At 41.6% G+C, this 17,909-nt stretch overlaps 1 protein-coding gene across 7 annotated transcripts in view; it reads right to left on the bottom strand.

Annotated features, from left to right (window-relative positions):
* Positions 1-11,485, bottom strand: part of SLC44A1 (solute carrier family 44 member 1) — a 214,471-nt gene extending 202,986 nt beyond the window's left edge. For 6 of the 7 annotated variants that reach the window (XR_005020315.1, XM_036855425.1, XM_036855423.1 and 3 more), the window contains exon 1: positions 11,291-11,460. Coding sequence is in view for 6 of the 7 variants with exons in the window: in XM_036855425.1 (XP_036711320.1) it covers positions 11,291-11,326 (36 nt within the window). In the remaining variant the exon portion in view is untranslated. Of the gene's footprint in view, positions 1-11,290 lie in introns of all 7 variants that reach the window. The other variant, XM_036855427.1, reaches the window with a different exon arrangement.
* Between the last annotated feature and the right edge of the window lie 6,424 nt (positions 11,486-17,909).

Genomic DNA, 17,909 nt, shown 5'->3' with positions numbered 1-17,909 from the left:
TTGGCCACACTGTGGAATCTTAGGGATTCCACAGGGATTGAACCCGGGCCCCAGGCAGTGGAAGCACCGAGTCCTAACCACTGGACTGCCAGGGAATTCCCGAGCCTCAGTTTCTTAATCAGTAAAATGGGGCTAACACTGATACCCATCTCAGAGTTGCAAGAATAAAATGAAATTTATTCTATGAGGGCAGACAACTAGGGAATGAAAGCAGGGAAAACCCAGTGGTCTGCTCTCATATTCCATGCCCTTTCCTTCCCCTGGGAGACCACCCATCCTTACAGCATCTCCTTTATGCATATGACTTAGAACATTTTCTGAAATCCAGTTCTGGATCTTCAACTGCCTATGGGAAATTGCTACATGGAGTATTAATATCATCTCAAACTCAGTTCACACAAAATTAAATTCATCTTCCCCTCCCCATATTCTAGTCTCCATTTCAACTCCCATGTCTGTCAATTATAATACCCTTCTTCCATTATACAGTATTCTAAACCGGTTTTATCCCTCTCCGTTATCCCACATATCCAGATTAAGTCAGGAGAATCTGTCCTATTTCAATTCTATAATGTCTCTTCTGTTTCCCATTTACACTGTTGGTTCGAGCTACTGAACAGTTTCCAGGGTGGCCTGTTTCCCTTTCTCTCACTTCAGGCATAGGCAAGGCTCCGATTACTCCTCCTTACATTGCTCTGAAAAACCCTCCATGGCAGTCCATGTCTCTCCCCTTGAAATAGTAGTCTTCCCTACATGTTACATTTCTCTTTATTCTGGCCAGGTCTCCTTTCCAAACGGACACGCAGTCAGTTAAAGGCTTCCTTGCCTTTGTTCAAGCTGTTCCTTTCACTGGAATGTCCTCTCTTGGCCCTGCTTTGTACTAAAATCTGTCTATCCTCCCACATTTTCTAAACCCATCCTTCAAAGCCAAATCAAGGATGATTTTCAGGAAGCCCACTCTCCAACTAGTCCATCCTTTCTTAACTTCTCCTAACCACCCAATTTAGCCTCTCATTATTGCTGTTCATTTCACCCTTAACACTCATCTTCCAGACACAGTTTAAAATTTTTGGAAGTCGAGGTCCCTTTTCCAAAACCCAAACACAGGATTTTTTTAGGGGGGTATTAATGGGTAGGAGAACATCTAAGAGCCTTAGTTTACATTAATATCATAATGTCTAAGATATTTTCATGGGGTGTGCAGTTTGCTACAAGCCTGTGAGATAGGTTTTATTATTGTTCCCATTTTACAGCTGGGGAAAATGAGGCACAAAATGTTAAATAATTTGGCCCAAATAACCCAGCTGGTGACAGAGCCATACGGTCTGGCTATACAGCCCACACTCCTGCCAGTACAAGACGGTGTTTAATTCTCAGATTCTAATATCCTTTTAGAGCAGCAGTAGGGAAAGGATTTCTTTAAAGGAGGGCAGAAGGCTACTTACCCATTAAGGGAGGATCATTTAGTTGGGGATGGTGAAGTGAGACACATATAGCAGACTGAATTCAACTGAATTTTATATTAAGAAAATTTTACATCAGCAATATTATGTTTAAAATTAAACTATTTTGCTATTACAAATAATGCCACATGTAATGTCATCTAGCATTTACTATACTTTGGATTACTAAAGGGTGTCAACTTTTTTATGGCTTTCAATGTATGTCATCAAACAGTGTCCCAAGAGGGTCGTACCATTTATTCAGCAAATCAATAAAGTATACTTGAGTTGAAACCACATGAGCAATTAATATTATTCTGTTAAATTTTACCAAAGTTACAGACGAAAGTGGTGTCTATGTACCCTTAATTTGATTTGATTATTAGCAAGACTGAACATATTTACATATTAGTTTACTGATGCTCCTTCTGTAAAGAAGCAATTTTTATACTGTGAGAGCTCTTTACATCATAGAGGTATTCTAAATAATGATGTGAATCTTCAGTTTTACTATTGCTATACCAAAAAACAAAAACAAAAAACCCCAAAATTAAACAGGAGGGAAAAAAAGACACTCTCTTTCTCCTTTTCTATACTAGCATATTCCACTCAGTATTACGGCCCCTTAAGTGCATCAGGTAGGGGTAGAAAGAAAAGGGACGAAAAAGAAAACTTTAGGGGAAAGGAGGGAAAAAGAAAGAAAACATGAGTACCAATCGGACAGAGAGAGATAAACACACAAAGAAGTGAGAAGAGGTAGAAAAGGAAAATTGAGAGCTTGAAAGGGAAGAGGTTATAGTAAGCCCCAAGGTTCTCTTGGGTCCCACTGGTTGTGGGAAAACTGATTACCTACTTAACCATTATTCCAACCTTAAATGCTCTTCTTTTTTCAGAAGCTATGCTTGCCTCAGAATGGGAAAGAAGCAGTAGGGGTGGGGAAAAGAGAAAGATGGGGCTTCAGCAGTGGCTAGAGCAGTAGCACTGGGGAAATAGGAAGATAACTGTGTGACTTTCAACTACGAACTGTGAGGTTTTATAATGGAGCTATAAGCAAAATGTTAGGAAACACCATACAAGTGTGATTTTATAGGCAGAAGAAAATGACAAGCTATGTAGCAGATACCATTGGCTGCCTACTCAGTCACCACTCTCCCCAGCACCCCCAAGCCTTAGTGGCGGAGCCCTAATTTTGTTCTGGTATTGCTCCACCCTCCACTTGACTCAGAGGGAAATCCTGGTTAGTCTAAGCCAATTAAGGTGCCCTTGCCTCCCCCTTGCTAGAGATCGTTTAGGGATGAGTATGCAGCCCTCCCTAACTCCTACTGAAAGAAAAAGCACTGGAGATCGGCAGCTCAGCATGAGTCTGTGAGAGTCACATCCATCTTGGGATCACAAGGGGAGCTAAGTGAGGGAAAAACTAACTTCCTTAAATGACAAAAAGAGACAACTCAGGTCCTTGTTGACATCATCAAGCCACTGAATTAACCAAGCTGGAAGCCACCCTACCTCTCAACTTGTAAGAGATAGTAAGTTTTCCTTCATGTATTAGCTATTTAGATTTAAGGTTTTTCATTTCTTAAAGCTGAATCATCCTTAAGTGATTCATAATGAAAAATCTTACAAGATCATTATCATTACCATTATCATAATGCTACCAAAAAAAAAAAGAAGCAAACTTTAATACCTTCCCTGCTACTTGAACATCTTGAAGTAAACATATATTTTCAATTTTTCCATCTTTTTGCTGTTTTCCTTATTTTACATTATACAGATGTATCCAGAAATCAAACACGTCTGTTCAGCAATCTTCAGTGTATCTCGCAACCTTAAAGATTAGGATAAAAATAGCTTTTAATGGCTTCCTTACTAAATAAATGTCTAAATATTTGATTGCAGGATGTTATAGAGAGCAGCTAAAAAAAAGTAATATTATTAAAAAAAAATTCCAGTAGTTTATCAACCAAATGTTTTTTTAAGTAAATCTTACTATACAGCTGATATGAAATCAGAGAGGAGTCCATCAGGGGAAAAAAAATACCCCCTAACTTACACCTCTACAAGTACACTTGCTTCACACAGGAGATGTATACCTGCAACAGACAAGCTGCTTAAGACAGCTGCTAAAACTTCTGATGAGAATCTTCTTCGAAAGTATTTGTCCTTTTATGGAATTCCCTGGCGGTCCAGTGGTTAGGACTCAGTGCTTTCACTGCCTGGGCCTGGGTTCAATCCCTGGTGGGGGAACTAGGATCCTGCAAGCCGCCAGGCACCGTCAAAAAAAAAAAAAAAAAGTATTTGTCCTTTAAAAAAATTGTTTTTACACTGAAGCCCTTGGCTTTTTTTTTTTGGCTGTGTTGGGTCTTCATTTCTGCACGTGGGCTTTCTCTAGTTGCAGCAAGCGGGGTCTACTCTTCATTGCGGTGCACGGGCTTCTCATTGCAGTGGCTTCTCTTTGTTGCGGAGCACAGTCTCTAGGCGCACGGGCTTCAGTAGTTGTGGCACGTGGGCTCAGTAGTTGTGGCTCATGGGTTCTAGAGCGCAGGCTCAGTAGTTGTGGCACATGGGCTTAGTTGCTCCGTGGCATGTGGGATCTTCTGGAACCAAGGCTCGAACCCGTGTCCCCTGCATTGGCAGGTGGATTCTTAACCACTGTGCCACCAGGGAAGTCCCTAAAAAATTTTTATATTGAATTTTATTTTATTTTTTAATAAGTAACTACTTTTCGTTTTTAAAAAATTTCTTTCTTTTATTTTTTTGGCTGTGTCGGGTCTTAGTTGTGGCACACAGGGTCTTTGTTGCAGCGTGCGGGCTTCCCTCTAGTTGCGGCATGGGGGTTTTCTCTCTCTAGTTGTGGCGCACGGGTTCCAGAGCACGTAGGCTCTGTAGTTTGCGGCACATGGGCTCTCTCCTTAAGGCGCTCGAGCTCAGTAGTTGTGGCATGTGGGCTTAGTTGCCCCCCGACATGTGGGATCTTAGTTCCCTGCAGGGATCGAACCCATGTGCCCTGCATTGGAAGGCGGATTCTTTACCACTGGACCACCAGAGAAGTCCTTATATTGAATTTTAAAACATCAGAGTCACTACGGTTGGAGTTTATCCACATCCATCCATGAAAGGAAAGAGATATGAACAAATTCACTAATTTGTTCCAATATTTCACGAACACCTACCAGGTACCAGGTACCAACTAAGCACAGAGAATAACAGCAATGAACAAAGCAGTCATGGTCCCTCTCCTCATCAACTCAGTCTAGACCAGGGGTTAGTAAACATTTTCCCTAAGAGCCACAGAATAAATATTTACACTTGCAGGCCATAAGGTCTCTGTCACAACTAACCACTCAACTCTACCACTGCAGCATAAAAGCAGCTATAGACAATGTATAAATGAATGCGTGTGGTTGTATCAATAAAACTTTATTTGCAGACAATGAAATTCAAATTTATATAATTTTTATGAAATAAATTTCTCATGCAAAGATCTTCTTTCAATTTTTTTCACCCATTTAAATATATAGATACCATTTTTAGCATTCTTAGCTTGCAAGCCATACAAAAACAGGTAGCTGGCCAGATTTGGCCCATGGGCTGTAGTTTTGCCAACTCCTAGTCTAGACATTAACTGCATATTGCTTTAGGTGTTCATAGGGAAAATACATAAGGCTGTGAGAATTTAATGAGGAGACATGGCCTGGTTTGAAGGATCAAGGAAGCCTTTTCCAAACAAGTGACTCTGAGGCTGAAACTTAAAGGATGAGTATCAGGCAGCCAAAGGCCAGGGAGAAAAGCAAAGAGCCTTCCAAACAAGTGAAAAGCATGTGCAAAAGCTTTAAAAGAAGAATACAGTCTCCTGAAGAATCTGTGAGGTTGGAGCGAGCACAGAGTAAGGAGAAGCATGGTATGAGGTGAAAATGATGCTGGAGAGAGATGGAGACCAGCCCATGCAGCATTGTTGGCTAGGGTCAGTGATTCTGGTCTTTGTCCTAAGAGCAATCAGAAACCATTAAAGGGTTTCAAGTAAGTGGGGGACACAATCCCCACACAGCTTTGGATTGTTTTAAAGAGATCACTAAGACTGCGGTGTGGAGAAAAATTAGAAGGAAGCATGAATGAATATCGGGAGATATGGAAGCAACGTTCTGGCCAGAGATGACAGAAGCTTAAACTAGGGGGTTGGTAGTGGAGTTTAGAAGGTAAAAGAGGCAAGATATGGTGACTAGATATGGAATCATGAGAGGCAGGTTTCCTATGTGCCTCGGGTTTCCAGTTTCCACACCAGGATATTGGTATCATTCAGTGAACCAAAGATACTGAAAAATATGTGTGTGTATGTGCCTCCAAATTTTGAGTTCAGTTTTGACATGCTGAGCTTGAGTTGCCTACAAGACATTCTAGTGGAAGTGCTAAGTAATCAGGGGATATATAGCTCAGAAGCCAGGAAAAAATTGGTTTCAGTTCAGTAGTCAGTTTGGGAATTGTCAGCATATGGATTGTAACTGAAACCATAGAAGGAGATGGAATTATCTAAAGAAAGGGTGTGTAAGAGTGGGTTTTAACCTTGGCAGAACATGAAAATCACCAGGGGAACTTTAAAAAATACCCCTGGACCAATGACATCAGAACCTCTGAAAGGAGGACCCAGGAATCCGTGTTTTTTCAAGTTCTCTAAGTGTTTCCTATGTGGAGCCAAGGTCGCAAAGATAAGAAGACTTAAGACATTAAGAATTAACACTAACTATAGAAAGCTCAAGAGATTAAGCGACTAAGTAGGTTTCTAGTCCTAGCTACCTCATAATGTATCTCTCTGACCTTAGACTACTTCTTATCTCTACATTCTAGTTTAGCTCAATATAAAAGAGAGATAGTAGGCCTAGTTTATCTCTAATAGAGATAAACTAGAGCCCCCCAAATCTGAGCCAAATTATGAAATTGAAATATTTACTTCTTTTGGGGGGGGGGGTTTGGGGAGGAAGGAGACAGTAAAATAGCTACTAACCAATTACCAGTAATAGAACAGAGAATATATTTCTATAAATAAATATCCTCCAAGCCAATAACATTTCTAAATGATAGGATTAACACATCAAATAGTATTTGGTAGTATATGTTAAGCCTGGGAACTTTCTAACTGGACTAGTTTTGCTGTATTATATTATGTCGTTCTCCAGCTAGTAACTGCAGCAAGTTCAAAAAGGCATGACTTTAACTTGGACATTCCTTAATTCAAAATGTTATTGAGTGGACCTTTTCTAAAGATAAAATGAACTGCAATTTATGATATGGGAAGCATGTATGTGAACATAGAAAGTAAAGCACAGGACTCACATTCAAAAGACCTGGGGTAAAGTTTGGATTGATCCCTTAGTAGCTCTGAGACTTCAGCCAAGTCTCAACTAATGTCCAAGTCTCAACTGCCTCCCCTGTAAAATGGAAGTAAAGTCAACTTCAGAGTTACTAGAGAAATTAAAACATGAAAATGGCTGTGAAAAATAGGTATACAAAAATTCTCACCATTTTTACATTACTTTCCAGCCAATTTTAATATTAACTTTGATTTACATATTTGGAGGAATGGATCTTCTATGCTAATAGCATAGTATTCAGAAGAAGAAGAAAAAAATAAATTGTCTTCATGCTGTGTTTTTTTTTATTCCAGTTAGAGCAGGTCTACTTTGCTGGACACTCTTCAAATTTCATTTTTACCCTCTGACTTCAAAGTTCACAAAGCAGAAGGAGACTACAGTACTAATAAAATTCTGTTAAAGAACAGTTAACATTCTCAAAAGTTAACCAGTATTTGTGAACCACTTGATTGTTTTTCATTACTCCTGAGACAAGATATGAGAGCTAGAAAAACACAGTTAAATACTTAGCTCTCAATTTGAAGACATGGGACGAGACCAGAGACAAGACCAATCTCTCCTAAAGTCAGAGAGATATGAGGGGCAGTTTGTTCAACCAGAAAGATTCTCCTCCATCCCTCTCACAATTTCTAAGGTTAGAACCAAAGGACACAGAACTTCAGAGCACTTGTGAAATCTCCTGGCCTCCAAAGCGCTGCTGTGAGAAATGATGATCTAGCCATTAACGACAAAGACTTTTGGCAATTTGCTAAGTAATCTTTCAAAAGCCTCCTTCATTCAAACTGGTTTGTCAATGGGAAAGAACATTTCACAAATCTGAAGATTTACAACTGAACTTTGAAGTTTAACATTACAAGAATAGAAATTATGTCAGGTTATAACAGAACAAACGAATTATGGAGAGTTGGGAATAAATTTTAAGAATCTTAGGGAGGATGAGTGCTGTAAAAAGAAACTCATGACTATCTCACTTTTATGTTCTCTTCAAAGAGATTTTTAGGCAAAGGCTATCATGTATTGGCTTGTGTTGAGCAATTACTAATATTAGCAAGTAACTTGTAGTGGCCACAGATAAAAAAATAATTAAGAGTTCTATAAGAGTTCTATAAATATATCTAAGAGTTCTTAAGATTCTTAGAAACACATATCTGATACAGCACAAATAATTTTGCCAAAAATTTCCTCCTTCAACAGTAAAATACAAGTAAGTACAGAATGCGATGCTTTTCTTTTATCTAAATCCAAAAACAGGATAATTATTTTGATGGCAAATTATGATAACCAGACACTGCCAAGAAAATGAAAATAATACCAGAACAGACTACAAGAGATGAAGCAGTTTGGAAGTCAATAAACTCTTTTATGAGAGTCTACAACATAGCAAGAGACTATGAGGGAAAATAAATTATATGTATTTCAAAAGTGAATTCCTACTACAAAGAGGAAACACACGATATTTACATTGATAAAACCTGCCAGGGCTTTAAAGTTGCTGACGATACCACTGAGAAAAGCTAAGCTGAACTGCAGATTACCTCAAAGCGCATTGTTTTGATGTGCTGTGCAGGTTATCATTAGAGTTTGCAGACAAGCTCTTTTAAGATGTTATAGCCACTGCTCCAACTAAAATATAAGCACTGAGCAGAGCACCAGGAGAAAAGAAAAAACCTGCTCAATTTTGCAAACTGACGGTACCATTGACAGAATAGGAAGGAATGTGGGAAAAGCAGGTGAATTTTAACTTAGTTCAAATTTGAGCTTTGAAGAGGGTGGTGTGGTGGCATTACTCAACCAGCTCATGGAAGTAAAACAGCACATAGTTCGGGGCTGGATTCATATTAAATGTTACTCGCCAGCCAAATGTTCAAATGTTCCAATCTGTGTATCTATATTCTGTTCATTGACTACTGCTGAGCAACTATTATGTACAAGGTATAGTGAGGCACTGCAATGGATACAAACGTGTGGAAAATAAAAACAATTCCTATACTCAAGAAGTTAAAAAAAAAAAAAAAAAGAAGTTTACAATTCAGTAGATGGGATGAAAGAAACATTCTGCCTGAAAATACAATCGAGGCCTCTAAGAGAAGTTCAAAGTGATGTGAAGGTTCACATTTAGAGAAGATGTGCAGCTGCATCCCTATTTTGTTTCAACACAACTCATACAGATACTATATGATCCTAACTGGCGATGCTCCTGAAAGGAGCATTAAAATGCAGCAGATTGGTAACATTTCACAAATGAAGAATGATGCCAAAATCTCAAATAAGGAAAAAAAAAAAAAATGATGACCAGCTCTTTGGCATGAAACCTCAATGCTCCATTTACACTACAAGTCCCTAAAGCTGAACTTAAAGGCATGTGACAGCTGTTGATTGGTTATAGGAATCCACAGAAAAAAAAATGCACCCTTTGGAGTGCATGACATGCATCTTGTCTGTAGAGCACAGCATGAAGGAAACAGTGGCTGCAAGAGGAGGAAGAGGCAAGGAAAATATATGGGACAGCATTCTGAAAAGTAAGATGTGGAGCTAGTCAAATGCAAGACCTGTTAAGCAGAGTTTTGGTCCAGCATCCATCCCTTCCAAATTTAATCGATTAAACACTGAACAAGCCATCCATAAACTATCCAATACTTTCCTGTCTTAAAGGCATTTTATCTCCAAAAGAGGATGCAAAATAACCCAATTCTTAAAAGAAAGGCAACAGGAAAGATATCTTTTTGGTGAAAATAATATTTAAGTAAATATCAGACGAATAGCACCCAACTAGATTCCTCCCTCTCCCCAAAAATCTCTAACCAGTTGAAAGGTACTGTGTGATTCCACACCTTTATCTGTTAATATGAAAACTGTGGTCTATCGACCTCTCCTTCCTAACACCACTACATATAGTTTTTCTCTGTTATTCTAACTGAACAGGAAGGTTTAACTAACTAACCCAGTCAGCCTGACTACGATCTTAATAGGAAAAGGAAAAAAAAATCAAAAAAAGAGTAAGCAAACACCCAAAAAAGAAGTGGACAAATAGGATGGATACTTAATAAAACATAAATGTCCTCCATTCATCTGCAATTCTAGTCATTTTCTCTCTAACAGATCTCAGATTTTCAGAACAAGTTGCAGGTTATTTAAAACTGAGTTATATATAGTCATTTAGAAGCAGCAAAACACTTCTGGCATTATCACAGATGCTAGATCTCTGAAGGAATTTTTTTTTTCCAAACTAGCGTTTTTCTTCACCAAGAACGGACCAGCCTTTATTTCTAAAAACAAGAGCCCTTGTATCCCCCCAAAACAAACAAATCAAAGACCACAGTTACATTCTACACTAATGAAACTGTGAGATTACATCCCAGGCGTTGTCAGAGCCTATTTTTCATACACCACCACCAGACAGTTTGATGCAGTATTCCTGATTGCTTTTTATCGTATTTGTAAATACACTCACTAATCCACTAAATTAGGTAATTTACAAACAGGTCCTCTTAGTTATTAGTGGCCAGCAGTCAAGTCCTATTACGTTTGATCCTTATACAGTTGTCTAAACATTTCTATCCAGGTTAAGGGCTGGGATCGGCAAAAGAGAGGGAGGTTAGCGAAATCTGGATGGGGGCAGGGTAGAAGCTGGGAGAAATCTCTGCATCTCAGCCCTCAGCGACAACACTCAGCCAGTGCACACAGAAAAACTAAATTCGGCACCTCTTCCTCCTGTTACACTAGCAACAAAGAGGGAGTCTCCGTAACGATCCCGTCACCCACCAGGTGCCCAATCTCCTTCTCAGCCCAATCCCCGCGCTCCCGCAGGGGCCTCGGGGTGCGAAGAGGCCGCGGTGCCCGGGGTCAAGGCACAAAGGGGGGATGGGATGGGGTGGGAGGCGAGCGGCTAGAATCGGGGAAGCGGGTCGTAGAAGGGCTCCGGGATCCGCTTAAACACTTGAACCCGGACGGGGGGCGGCGGGCAAGAGAAAAGGGACAGAATATCTAAGAGCAGAAACTGTAATAAGGTGGGAGAGGGGTGAACAGCCCATACTGGGGGTACTCCTCCAGGGAGCACAGAAAATAGTCTGTGGATGGAGCGGGGGAAGACTCCAAGGAGGTAGGAAGAGAGGAGCCAGGCCCGGAAGACGAGGGAAGGGGGTGCCACCAGGGGTGGAGAGCAGACGCCCTTATTGCCTCTACCTGCGGGCTGGCGGGACGGGCCGCTCAGGTGTGACTGGGAGGAGGCGGCCAAGTCGGCAAGGGGCTGGGCAGAGCTAGGGGCGCCCTGGGGGCCGCGCAGAGGCGCCTGCGAATCGGCAGCCCTGGGAGCCAGCGCGGGGGCATCTTCGGGACAGGGGGAGGCGGGAGAGGGAGGCGAGAGTGGGGGTCTCTGGAGTGCACGGCGGGTTGAGGGGACGCTCGCAGGTAGTGGGAGGCTGCGGGCGCCCGCGGCACGGCGCGGGGAGGCATCCGGGCGGGCGGCCGGGAGGCGGGAGCCCTCACCTGCGCGGCTGAGGAGGCGGAGCTGCAGCAGCCCATGGCGGGGCCGGAGGAGCCCGGAGGCGGCGCCGGGCGCGCAGCTACGCCCCGGAGCCCCTCGGCATGCGAGCCGGCGGGCGCCCGGGGAGGGCGCGGCCTGGCTCCGCACGGCTCGGCGGCGGCGGCGGCGGCGGCGGCGGCGGCGGCTCGGGCGGCGGCGGGTACTCAGGAGGCGGCGCGGCTCGGGGCGGGCGCCGACCACATCCCCCAGCGGCGGCGGTAGTGGCTGCGCGGCTCCTGCTCCGCTCCTGCTGCTGCAGCTGTTCCCCAGCGGAAAGGGGCGGGCGGCGGCGGCGGCGCCTCCCCCTGTCCCCCGCCTCCGGCCTCCCGCGCCCAGTCCCTCTCCCGCTCCCTCTCCCGGGCCGCCGCCTTCTCAGCGCCACGCGCGTCTCCCATCAGACTCCCCGCCCCCAGTGCAGCGCCGCGCGGGCGGCCGGGCGGCTGCGGCCAAAACGAGGCCGGGCCCTTCGGCGCGCGTCGGAACCTGCGCGGTGCCGAGCCTATTTAGCGGTGGCACCGAGGCAGAGCGCTCCCTCGGTGCGAGAGGGCGCCTGAGGCTGGGGCGCCGGAGGGCTGGACAGGCTCGCAGCCGAAATGGGGTCGGGTTGCTTCCGGACCTGGGAGGCACGGGCGAGGCTTGCGGAGCTGCTTGCTATCCCCAGTAGGCGCGCAACCCGAAGACCCCGCTGGTTTCTTACCTCTCAGGTGGCTGATTTTATCCAGGGGAAAGCGTACGCAATAAACCCCTGGAGAAGTAGTAGTTGATTGAAGACAAGGAGAAACAAGCAACTGTTGCTACTCGCCCCATTTTGCTGATGTGGAAACTGAGCCTTGAAGGGCACCAAGAGCTTAATGGAACGCACCCAAGGTCGAAATTGTTATAAAGGGCCGAAAATAGGGAAAAGGCAAAAAATTCTACAGGTCTTTCAATTCAGAGCCATATTGGATCTAAACGAAACTTTTTATACAGAATAGTACACAAAAAACAATAAGCGAGTATTAATTCATCATGTTAAAACATATGTATACTGAGGGCACACTAAGTTCCAGTAATTTACAGGCACTGGGAACAAAGAGGTGAACAAAAGAACCAAAGTTTCTGCTCTCTTACAAGTCCCTGTTGATACATGAATACGCTATGCAGTATCAAGAAGTTACAGTAGGTGCCGTCACCACCTTCAAGAAGTGTACAACCCAAGTCCTTGAGAAATCGTGTGAGATGAGAACAGTTAAAATGTGGCAGGAATAAAACTAAAGATCCTGCTTAATATTAAGAGAACCACTTATGAGGCACCTTTTTATGTTTCCTTTCATCCTGTCAAAGAATGTCTTAAAGACAAAATCAGTTAGAAAAGAAGAAAAAAAGAAAGAGTATTTGCAAAGGAGACTCTAGAAGGCCTGACTTGCCAAATGAAAGACAGCAAGTTTTAAAGACTAAGAGGAAAAAAATAGCACAGAAGTAAATTAACTTCACGTGCCTTGAAAGGGAATCTAAGCAAAGGAAAGTCAAGATGGGAACCTAGGGACAGCCAAAGAAAAGGCCAAAGAAGAATTCCCAGTTGGTGTGTTTCAATACCATTTCCTAGGTCTGTGACCAGGGATGCATCACTTCTGCCTCTTTCCCCTGGTCTGTGAAAAATGGGTAATAAGGATGACCAGGAAGGGTTGTTGTCAAGATTAAATACTACCTGAAAGTAGCTAGTAGGACGGTAAGGACTTAGTAAGTACTGCTTGAGATTATTCTTCCTCTGCATTCTCCTTATGTTCCCTTCAGATTTGATCAGAGGGTCCACCATACCACTGGGCTGGTGAATCCTAAGTGTGTTACCAGTAACCATTAGGCCATTAAATAGAAGTGAAAAAAATAAAACTTTAATGGCTCTGGTCCCAATTCTGACTGTAAACTCCACAATTAGATTGTAAACTCCCTGAGAACAAGGGAAAGCATTTTCTCCTTTGTATCTTTCTCAGCTCTCTCAAATGTTTGTTGAATTATTCAATGCAGCCAGGAATAAAAAACTTTCCCTTGAGATTTTTCCCTCAAAGCCTCAAAGTACATCTTGTTTTTAACTGAGGGAGGAGGCTGAAAGTAAAATTACAGTCTTGAACAAGAAGCCATCTGTCTTCCTTCTTTATAATCAAGGAAAGGGCAGTTGTTTCTCTTAGCAGAGTCAATATGGGAGCATTTCTCTCAGATTATAAAAGTCTTTTTGGCTAGTGTAGTTATTCTATGTAGTAGCTAGTGCTTATTTTGTAATTAGAACTGCAAAAACTGATAAACACGTAACAGACTGTGACAGTGCTTCAGAAAAAAAAAATGCATTTCACTTTTTGGGGAGGTCTCTTTCCTCGACAAGGATGATGGGTGAATATAATTGAAAGGGAGCACATTCCACTGTGCTTGACTGATCTGAATTCCAGTTTTCCCTTTAAGGGTTAATGGAACTAAGAGTTCTAAGGTTCTGCTAGGTGCTTTGTCAATATACTAATTATGTATATATGCACCATATATGCATATGAATGTTATATTTTTAAGTTATACCTTGTCATTAGCATGAAAGAAACTAACAGCTCCCAAATTGATGTTCTGTACCTTCTAAGAATGAGTCTCTTTCCCACCCCTCCCCCTACCCAAAGAAGCCTCATAAAAGGAATGATTTAGAGGGGGGCAAATTACTGCTTCTTTTCATTCTTTCTCATAAACAAGCACACACAGCATTCAATGAAATTAAATTACAGCAAATTCAGAAATCCTGAGAGGGAATTTTTTTCTGCTAGCTAGTGATCAGGGTACTGATCTTAACCACCATGAGGTGTCATCAAGGCAAACCACTTGGGAAAGACTTGGGTTTGTTTTTCTTTTTCTTTTAAGAAAAAGGGGGTTAAAAAAAAAAAAACTTATGTTAGAACAGCATCTGCGCTAGCCAGGATAAAATTACAAGGTCTATCAATCTTGATGCTGCAGGGTAAAATCAGATCACCAGCTGAGCCAGCCAGAAATGCTTCCCAGTGGTCTAGTATTGCATAATTGGCCGTGTGAATTCCAGGGTTTCCAGCTTCAAATGGAGGGTTTGGTGCTGGTCACTCACCGAGGGAAAACACTGTACTAATGGTCTTTCCGGAGATTTTAATAAAGCCCGACTCATCGCTCAGAAGAGTCCTCTATTAAAAACAATTTTTTTAAAGCATGGCATTTGGTGCTTTGGCTGTGTTATTTACATTTTAGCGCATACTGTGTTCACAGCCGCATCCCACACGAGCACATTTGCCTCGGCAGAGCCCTAGCTTCCATGTCCGCCTCACAACCTCCTCCTTCAAGCTATTCGCATATCCCCCCTGGGAAATGCTCCAAAAGTGAAAACTAATTGTAACCAAGGGCTGTAACTGTTCATTCATTACCAGACATGCAAGAGCAGGTCGCTATTTGAGAAGACTGAAATGTATCCCAGCGTCCTAGTTAAACCCTGAAGTTAGAAACCCCTGAAAAGAGCTTCCCTGAACTCAGGCATGTGGCAGAAAAAGACAACATTGTTCCCAGCAAGACTCCAGTGAGAATCATAATTCCTTAGCGGTGCAACTTTGCTCCTGCCCACACTTGTAAGTTGATGTTTCTCCAGTGTTAATTAATAACTCTGGCTTTTATTTATTTTCACTTGGATTTCCTTTGCAAGATCAGACAACATATAAGTTCTCTAAAAATACTTGCTGTGAACTTGTGTTCACAGGGGTGTGGCACTTCTCTATGACTTTTCTGAAAGACATTTCTTTTAAATCTGTAGTTATTCATTTATTCAATTTGTTTTTATTGAGTCCCTCTTATGAGCTAAGCATGTTTAAGTATCATGTATGCAAACATGAGTCCCAGGGATCTGACCTAACATAAAACTAGTGTTCGTTTTTATTTTGGGGTGATGGGTGAGGAAGGAGGGGAAGGAAGGCAGGATTATGAATATTCATTTGAGAAGGAAAGAGGCAATTTGTAAAATAGGGAAATCCATTTATTTAACAATATAGTTCTTGAGCCATTATAATGAGCCAGATACTAGCTTGATGCCAAGGATTCAAAGATGAATGAAGGACATTTCTCACCCTTAAGTCGTTTTACATTTTAGTGAGGTGGAAAGACATTTAAGCCAAGAATGAGAGTATGTTATGTTTAAATATAATGAGAATGAGTCCACATGCTATATAAGCTCAGAAGCCACAGATTATTTTGTTTGTAAAAAAAAAATTGCTGCGTTATGTTCTTTCCCATTCCCCTTTTTTTCTTACCTCCACTAGACAAGTTCCCACTGGGTACCATAAGCCTAGAAAAGAGCTTGGTACCCAGGAATGTGTCATAAGTATCTCTTCAATGAATGAATGAATTTTCTCAGTATGAGTTCCTGGAAATTTAGATTTGTAAATTAAATGCCTACTAGAATGTCTCAAAGAAAAGGTTATCTGAAACATTAAACAATTACTGGCTTTTTTTTTTCTATAAAGCAATTGGAATAAAAAATATTTACTTATATAACACTAGAAGTATGAAAGTGTCTTTCTTTGGAAGACACTTTAACCTAACACCTTAGTAAAAGACAGATAGGATCAATTACATAACCCTTTTAAAACTCCTAGATGCAAAAGGTTCTGTAAATAAACACAACCAACAAACAGATAAGTAATACTTGCAAAGCAATATGTAAATGGTTTACTGCTGTGGTCTGAATGTGTCCCCCAAAATTCATGTGTTGAAATCCTAACCCCAAAGATGATAGTAGGAGGTATAAGCCTTTGGGATGTGCTTGGGTTCATGAGGATGGAACCCTCATGAATGAAATTAGTGCCTTATAAAAGAGGTTCCAGAAAGCTCTCTACCATGTGAGGACACGGTTATGATCTGTAACCCAGAAGAGAACCTTCACCAAAACTTGATATGCCAGCACCCTCATTTTGCACTTGCAAACTCCAGAACTGTGAGAAACAAATTTCTGTTTCTCACAGAAATTTTTTATAAGCCACCCAGTCTATGGTATTTTGTTAGAGCAGCCTGAATGGATTAAGACATTTATTATCCATAATACTAAAAAAACTCCTACAAAAAAAAAAAAAAAAAAGAAAATGGGCAAAGGGCATAGCAGACAAAATCTACAATGAAAGAAATACAGGGACTAATAAAATGTGAAATGCTGCTCAACTTCACTAATAATAAAACTGTAAGTTAAAAAATTTAGGAGCTATTATTCCTTACCTGAAACACTGGCAAAGATTTAAAAGCTTGATAACACCCAGTGTCAGAGACAGTCACAGTACTCTCATATACTCTTCATGGGAATATAGTTACCTCTTTCTGAAGAAGAATTTAAGAATTTATACCAAACTTAAAAGGGGCTTTTAAAAAAAAATCTCAACAATTCTTCTCCCAGGAATGTATCCAACAGCAATATACTCTTGTTTTTAATATGGAAAAGTTGGGGAAAACCTAAATTTCTACAGAGAATATTAGTTAAACAATTGGTTAAATAATAGGAAATACTATACAGCTGTTAAAAAGCATGAGATAGATTGGTATTTACTGACAGAAAGATAACTAAAATATGCCATCAACTGAAAAAGCAGTTTATAAAACAGTATTGTGATGGAATCCTGTCTATGTGAATAGTTTGTACGTGTGTGTGTATGTGTTTGCAGAAGAGGTTGTGAGGAATATGTACCACTCTGTTAAAGCTGTTACCTTTGGAGAGGGGATGGGGGTAAACTGGAGTGAGAGCAAGACAGAATAACTTTCTGGATTATTGTTTTCTGTATTGTTTGTAGTTTTGACAAAAGCAGGTATTGTTTTTTAAACTATATTAGAATATTTTAATAAAATAACTGCAGGGGGATAGGGTCCTCACAAATGACCTATTAATCATGGAGAAAATATGGAGAAAGAACAGATCACTATTAATCAATGTTTAGGAAAGGTATTGAGCTGGTCCTTGAACAGTAGGTAGGTTCAAAGGCACAAAATGACTTAAGCGAAAGTGCAGGTTTAGAAATAAGATCTGGGAATTCCCTGGTGGTCCAGTGGTTAGGACTCTGAGCTGTCACTGCTGAGGGTCTGGGTTTGATCCCTGGTCGGGGAACTAAAATCCCACAAGTCGCATGGCATGGCCAAAAAATAAATAAATAAATGAGTAAGATCCGTTGGCTGTTCCAGCTATCCATTGTTGCATCACAAACCAAACTAAAACTTGGTGACTCAAAACAACAATTATTTATGATCACCTCTCATAGTTCTGGGGACTGTGTAGGCTCAGCTAGGCAGTTCTCTCTTGGGCAGCTCTCATGGTTGCAGTCAGACAGTGGACAGGGCAGGAGTCATTGCAAAGTCTTCTCACTCACATGTCTGGTATAGCTGATGCTGGCTGTTGCTGTCAGCCAGAACACTTACCGTGTGACCTGGGTTGCCTTGCAGCATGTGGCTGGGTTCCAAGGGTGAGCATCCCAAGAGAACCAGGCTGACACTGCATTACGTTTTATAACCTAACCTCAGACAGCAGATAGCATGACTTTTGCTGTAGTCACAGGTCCATTCAGATTCAAGGGAAGAAACTATAGA

The sequence above is a fragment of the Balaenoptera musculus genome, chromosome 6 (genome assembly GCF_009873245.2).
Source record: "Balaenoptera musculus isolate JJ_BM4_2016_0621 chromosome 6, mBalMus1.pri.v3, whole genome shotgun sequence".
NCBI classification, from domain to species: domain Eukaryota; kingdom Metazoa; phylum Chordata; class Mammalia; order Artiodactyla; family Balaenopteridae; genus Balaenoptera; species Balaenoptera musculus.
This window is presented reverse-complemented; position numbering and strand designations above follow the sequence as displayed.